The 7,508-nt window shown below is 28.2% G+C and overlaps 1 protein-coding gene across 2 annotated transcripts; it reads right to left on the reverse strand.

Moving 5' to 3' along the window:
- Positions 1–1,753: 1,753 nt before the first annotated feature.
- LOC114181635 (cyclic dof factor 1-like) lies at positions 1,754–4,768 on the reverse strand. 2 transcript variants are annotated; one of them, XM_028068142.2, is made up of 2 exons: positions 4,406–4,768; positions 1,754–3,340 (listed from the first exon to the last, which is right to left on the reverse strand). In XM_028068142.2, the coding sequence occupies exons 1-2, from the start codon at positions 4,580–4,582 to the stop codon at positions 2,081–2,083; spliced, it is 1,437 nt and encodes a 478-aa protein (XP_027923943.1). In that variant the 5' UTR covers positions 4,583–4,768; the 3' UTR covers positions 1,754–2,080. The 2 variants fall into 2 exon arrangements, with proteins under 2 accessions (XP_027923943.1, XP_027923942.1); XM_028068141.2 differs by having other exon boundaries at positions 4,370–4,766.
- Positions 4,769–7,508: the final 2,740 nt, after the last annotated feature.

The following is a 7,508-nucleotide window of genomic DNA, read 5'->3' on the forward strand; positions in this document are numbered from 1 at the left end:
CTCACTAAGCTATAATTATTCTCTAAATGAAGTGTAGAGTGTTTTGATCTACTTCTTGTTAGATATTTGAGACACTAAAAAATTAATGTGTTATTTTCTACTTTTGTAAGATGTTGGTATATTCTAACATTTATTATATCCATATTATTATTATTATTATTATTATTATTATTATTATTATTATTATTATTATTATATACATTCGACAAGTGATAAAAAAATATTTGCATATATATGAAAAACCAATAAAATAGATTCTAAAATTAATGATTTACTCTATTTTTTTAACATATAAATCAATAATTATTTTATATTAGTCAAAGTTAATAATAAGGATCTATTTTGGTTTGAACTAAAAATGTGAATTTTCAAAATTGAACGAAAAACTTGTTTGACCTCACTAACTTTTTGTCAGTAACTTGTAGTTCTTTATACGTTAATTGAAATTTTTTTACACATTCATTTTTAGCTTCTGACTTTATATTTTATTTTCCTCTTTATTTTTAAACCAATTCTTAAATTTTGCTTTTAATATTGTTTATATAAGGATGTTTATTTTGTTCATATTTCCACTTGTCGATAAATTTTTTTTTTATATAAGATTTTTTATTACATAAACAATTAGTTTCTATTAATAATTTTATGCTACATTATTTATTTTACTATTATATTGTACATGATACTTATTTTACTGTTTCAACTTTAAATTTGAAGATATGGAAATTATCATACGGTAGTTTTTTTTTATTATTGCACTATATTTTAACTATTATATTAATTCACATAATGAAAATAAGATGTCTACTTAAAACTTTAATATTTTCAGTTTATTTTAAATTAGATAAGAAAATATTAGTAAAATATCACAAAAAATATAATATTTTAAAGTAAAATATATAATTAAAATGATTGTTTGCTAAATAGAAAACTACAAAAGTTTAAAATCAACTTGCATATTTCTATAATTTTATATTTATGAACTACAAAAGTATACTATAATAGATAATTTTACCATATCCACTAACTAACTTAACATATTTTAACTACCAACTAACACGTTTTCAATAATTAACTTTTATTTACGACCTACTAATAATACAGATGAATTTCCAAACATGGAGGAATATAATTAAAGTATTTACCGGGTATATAAACATGCAAAACTTTCATTTTTTTTTTCTTCTTTTCCAATCCATAGTTTGTGTAAAATTTTATTTCTATGATTTTGATATTTTAATAAATTAAATTATTTTTAGATATACATAAACTAAGAATTGAATCAAATTTATAGAATTTCTCTGAAATTTCAAATAGAATAAAGACTCAAAAATTATAATTTAATCAAATATTTTATTTTCATTGAAGAGTGTGAAAACCAAAATCCATTATGTAATATCTAATAAAACTTAAAAGTATGTCATGCAAATTTATGAAAGATATTTACCCCTTCATTGTACTTATAGGCTTTTAGATAGTGTTGTTCTAAAAAATGTATTATATACTATTTTAACCTTCTTAATTTTCTTCTTTTGGCCCAACAACTTTTCTCAAGAGCTGCTATTTTCCCGAACCGGGAATCGAATCAAATTCAGAAACAACCTCTTCTGTTTCGTCCAAAACCATTACTTTGTCTATGCAAAAAGAACCAATTGATGCCACGTGAACTGATTATGATAACACAAACACAAGATTTTTCGTGACCAATATACATATATCATTACAGTGCCATGTTTTTAATTGATTTGGTGTAGCATTATTTTCAGAGAAACTAAGAATTCTTCGTTAGAACAAGGGACAAGAAACCTAAGAATTTGTTACAGACAACAATGACTAAACTTGCCATTTACACTACCTGAAATGGTGAGTGATGCAGGGATCACTGTATTATTGCTGCACTAGCTAGCGTCTCCAAGAATCAACAATTTCAGAGATCATAACTCAAAAATAGATTTAAAACAACAGAATGTAGATACAAAATGTACTGCACAAACTAAAAACGCTACCTGCAAAACAAATTTTATGCATGTGAACCAACCAATATGCACAGGATTACGAAGGGGAAGTGGAGGCTAGAAACTCATCAAATGCCCTCTTGGAATGCATGAGCACGAGAAATCGCTGCAGGGTTAGCTTCCAAGATTTGAGACACACCCAAGACACGGTCTTTCCCTTCTCTAGCCTTTGCCCTTTTTGAAATAGCACCTTCTGGTACACATTGCTGGTTATCAGGGTTGGTTCCTGATGAGGCCAATTTTGAGGCCCCATTTGGATCATCAATTGTAAGGGTCGTTGGAACCAACACACACATGTCTGATTTTTGTTCATCTGTTGAAAGGTTGTCTCTTGTGTGTTTTCCAAGTGTTGGGGAGCCGTTGCCGGAGCAGCAGCTATTACTGGTAGAGGAAGTAGGTGAAAGGCAGCCATTGAAACCCGTTGAAGCTGCTCCTGTTCCACCCCAGTATGATCCAGGAACAAATTGCAAGGGAAAGCTTGGTGGGTAGATTGTTGGAACTGCCATGATCGGTGTAGGACACCACTGCATTGAAGCAGGGTCGGCACTGGTATAAGGGTTGCAAATTTGTAGTGAAGAGGGGTGAACTGATGCAGTGGAAGCAACATTGTTCCAATCTTGATTCCAAGGGAATATCCACGGAGGAACAGGATAACACTGCAGAGGTTTTGATGCAGTTGGTTCAGTTGATTTGTTTCTTGGAGTGCAAGCATTGGTCATAGATGATGATCCACATAAGGATACTTCCTCCTCCACTTTTTCATGATTTTGTTCTTTGAGATTAAGCATTGACTCCATGGATTCACAGAGAGGAGGGGCATCAGGAGAAAATTTCAACACAGTACCATTATCTGTTGAAGACCTGAAAACAGCGGCAGATTGAAGTGTTGTTGAAAGTTGGTGACAAGAAGAGTCACTTGTAGTTGGAATTCCGTCACAGGATACAATAATGTGACGATATTGAGAAGCTAGGTGCTTGTTCTTTCGTCTCCCAGCACCCACTGGAACATTTCTCATGGTTCCACCTGCAGTCCAATACCTTTGGCAGTTCTTGCAGAAATGCCGAGGTTGATTCACATTGTAGTTATTGAAATAACAGAATTTGGTGTCTAAACTGTTGCATCGAGGACAATGCAGAATCTTGTCTGGTTTCTTCAAGATTTTATCTTCATCTGTGCTGCTACTCTCTGTGTTATTTTCTACTGCTTTGGAGTTTACTTTTGACTCATTTTCCTGCGGATTATTATGTGGGGTCTCTTGCTTGCTATTCTCAGAGTTTTCAGCACAGGGCATTTCAACTTCTTTTTTCTTTATGCCATTGTAAGCATTCTGAAATTAAAGCTCTAATCAGTGACAAGCCAAGTAGAACAATGTTGTGGGAAAATTAAGAATAGACGAGAAACAAAATCAACATTTATTTCCTATGAAAAATATACAATACCACACAAGAGGAACAATTGGAATTCAATTCAGCAATTTCTCAGTAATAGCATATAGCAGTTTCTCAAGGAATAGCATATTGGTTCGTTCATACATAAAACCATGTTCATCTCCTGTTTACTAATCTGTCTCAACTTCAGTTTCTCTCTCCCATCAAACTGATATATTCATGAAAATGAATCATACTAGAACTGGTAACTTATAAACAGCAACAATTGCATAAATTTACTGATAAATGACCACAAAGAGCACCTAGAAACTTTTGGACTTGATTGTTGCGAAGTGTTGACAAGGGAAAATTGAGTAAGTAACTAAATGAAAGATTCTAGTATAATGAACCCACATTACTCCAAAGAAAATATTCATCGCATTTATTAACATTTTTGTCTAAAGATGGAAAGGAAATGATTCATAGATAATCAACGCCATTGCTCCAATAAAGATGAAACAAGTTAATGTTTTAAAAGAACAGAAAACCACCATAGAGGTGTAGCAGAACCTATTTGAAATCTGAAACAAAACTACACTCTCAAGACAACAAAAACGAAATGTTAGGCATATTTTTCTTTAAAAACTCAATTACTCGCACAAGACAACTTCACCAACCTCGGTCATAATTCATCAAACTCCTGTGAAACCAGAAAACACAAGGACAAATTGTGAACCAAAAGTTTACTAAAAATGAACGATTGAGACCACCCTTTGTTCCCATGAATCTGAACGTGCATCAGATACACATTCCCAAAATGTTAAAAGGGAAAATTGATAGGAATAAATGGTCTTTATATTTCACACTATTCTAAAGCTAGAACATAATTCTAGTACTACCCAGTTATGGCATAGATAAAGGAATGGTATTTTTTTAATGAAAACCCCATAAAATAAAATGGCTTTTGGGCATGCTTTATGAGTAAGTACCATGGTTGCAGAGTTGGCCGGAATCTGATATCCCACCTGAGAAGTGGCCGGAATCTGAGATTCCGGCAACGGAATCTTCCTGCCAAAGAGCCTAATACCCGGATCCTTATTAGACATGTCCCCTTGTGTATTAATTAATGGTAGTGTTGTTGTTGTTGAATGGTTTTTTTCCACAAGAACAGTGTGAAGCTTCTGAGCAGTTCCAAGATACATAGATATAGATAGAACAGAGAAAGAAAGAGTGAGAGAGATAGAGAAAGAGAGAGAAAATGAGATGGTAAAAAAAGCAGCTTTTGTTTCCACGGAACTTTTCAAGGGTGAAACTTTGCACTAAAAAAGCTAGAAAACCCTCTGAGGGAAAAAGTCACCCTGCAAAAAGCACCAACAACATGAGGCATCAGAGACACAATACCGTTCCTTTAAACTTTCTTCTTTTTCCCTTTTGCTCTTTTACATTTCTTCCTTATAAAAACCACTTTCTCTTAAATGCACCTTTTTTTTTTTTCTTTTTTTTCATTCTTTTTATAGATAAATAATGGATTTCTATTTTAATATTATAAAAAAATTATAATGTCAATACATAAAATATATTTCTTTTAAACTATATTATTGGTCACATGAATAGTAATATATTAATATTAATTTCTTTAATAAACACGTGATCATTAAACAGAATTAAATATTTATTCAATTAAATTAATTTATGTTACAAATAGAATGACAAGAGAGTGTGGGTTTCATTACCCTATCCCATCCACCCAATAAAATTTTATTAACATCTTCAAAATATAATTTTTTTTCCTCCACTCCATTTCCATTGATAACGAATATACTAATATACCTATATTCACACACATTTCTTATTTCTATTAAAAAAAATAAAAATCACACGAAAACATTATTATATTATTAAAATATTTAATATTAAAATATACTAATAATTTGAATTTAAAATTTCATGTTTTGGACGATATATATGATGCTCATAACAAAATGAAACATATATAATTACGGTGATAAAGTTATTTTTATGAAACTAATTATAATATATAGAATTATATAAAAAATCAACCGAATAATATTCTATATTATCAAAATATTAAAAAAATATTATTAAATAAATATTTTTAAAATAATTTGATATATTATTGAATGAATTATAAAAAAAATATAATTAAGGGTATGATAAAAAAAATCTGAAAAATATAAAAAAACTTGTTAGTTATGAAACTGAAACTGTTGAATCATATCGAATGATATTGAAAATTATTTAACAATGATGTTCTTCTATTGAAAAAACAAAAAAAGAAACTAAAATTCAAAAACAATAAAAATCCTGATAAGTTTTTTTTATATCACCTAATCAATTAAAGGTTTATGTCATTGAGTTGAATTAAGAGTTAAACACTCTCATAAAAAAATAAATATTAAATAAAAATAATAAAGAAAGAATAAAAATTATTGTATGACTAAAAAATTATTTAATTAAAAACATCCATCTAAACTTAACCACACACAAAATAAAATAAAATAAAATGTATTACTAAGGATGTGATCCTTTAATTTGTTCCCTCATTTATACATATGTGTTCGTTGATTTCTATAATAACTATTTAAAAGTAATATTTTTTTACCTTAATTTTAAAATCAATGGTAATTGTGATTAATTCGTTTTCATTTTTAAGATTCGAATTCAGTAACAATTTCATTCTTAAAAAAAAGTATTTTAAAACCGATTAAATGTAAGAAAAGAAATAACAAGTATGCTAAGAAAAGTAATTATGATATCCTTTGGTTGATTTGTTGGTATGTACCTTTGCAATTTGATAGTTGAGAAAAAACAAAATGAGTAGCTTTTATTCGTAGGAAACAGTGTTGAAATTAAGACATTGGACCGTACCTTGGACTTTTGGATTTATGTTTAATTTTAATATTTTGAGATTAAATTTTGAATTAAAATTTTACAGTGAGGGTAAATAAAAATAGAAAGTGTTAATTTGAATTTTGAAAAGATAATGGTAAAATGTTTATTAGGAATTATTAAAGTGGTGAAAAGCTAGGGTGGTGACATGTGGCAGATGAGCGAGCAGAGAGGTGAATGAGAGCCAAGAGATGTAGTGGCTAAGGACCAAGATGAGATGACGTAAGAGAAAAAGGTGGGTCCCACAATGGAAAAAGGGCAAAAAGGTGATGCACACTTCAACCACACCTCATTCACCCTATTCTCTTCTCGCGCTGCCTTCAATTGCTGTACCTATTTTATTCTTTAATTATATTATTATTTAAATATATTTTTGTCTTTATCTTTTAATAAATTTTGAAATTAGTTTATTTTTAAATTTTGGACCAGTTTATTCTTTTATTTTTCAAAATATATAAATTTAAATTTAGTTATTTTAATCAAATTTTGTTAAATTTATTTAATATTTTATACGTATTTTATAGTTATATTTGAATTATTTATATTGTTTGATACAATGTTAAATCAAATATTATTATAAAAATGTTTGAAATGTTAAATAAATTTAACAAAATTTGATTAATAAAACTAAATTTATGTGTTTTGAGAAATAAAAAACTAAATTAGTCCAAAATTTTAAAATAGACTAATTTTAAAATTCAACAATTTAAATATTTTTCGTACTGTATTTATTAAAATCATAAAATATACAATAATGCGCGACAAATTCGTAGGATAAAATTTGTAAAGCAATCATTACATAATTGCGTGACATAAAATAAGGCTCTTCTTTTGCACTAAAAAGCAAAAACATATTATTTTATTCACATTCTTACAAACAAATCAAATTCTTATGAGATATTTTCAATATGTTTCCTAAAAGTTTCTATTTTTATCCACTTTTAATATAAAAAAAATATTTTCAACTTAAATTTAGCAAGAAAATAAGTTGTTTCTTGAGTATGAAAATAAAATTAACTGAAAATTTTACGTCAAAGATAAAATAAATTTACAATAATATGATAATTAGAATAAAATAAGTTACTTTATGAATATAAATAGTTTTTTTTATCCTATTCTATCAAAAAAAATTTACAATAATTTAATAGACTCAAACATAAACTACAATAAATTTGTAATGATTTGTATATCTATTTAAATAATATGATTTTTTAAATA

This window comes from Vigna unguiculata, chromosome 4 (genome assembly GCF_037176805.1).
Source record: "Vigna unguiculata cultivar grain cowpea cultivar isolate G323 ecotype 2 chromosome 4, ASM3717680v1, whole genome shotgun sequence".
In the NCBI taxonomy this organism is placed as follows: domain Eukaryota; kingdom Viridiplantae; phylum Streptophyta; class Magnoliopsida; order Fabales; family Fabaceae; genus Vigna; species Vigna unguiculata.

Bases quoted from the DNA above. Each gene is read 5' to 3' on its own strand.
- LOC114181635 (XM_028068141.2), bottom strand. From the start codon at position 4,582: ATGTATCTTGGAACTGCTCAGAAGCTTCACACTGTTCTTGTGGAAAAA. The intron at 3,341-4,369 runs GTACTTACTCAT...CTTTAATTTCAG, and splicing joins CGGCCAACTCTGCAACCATG to AATGCTTACAATGGCATAAA.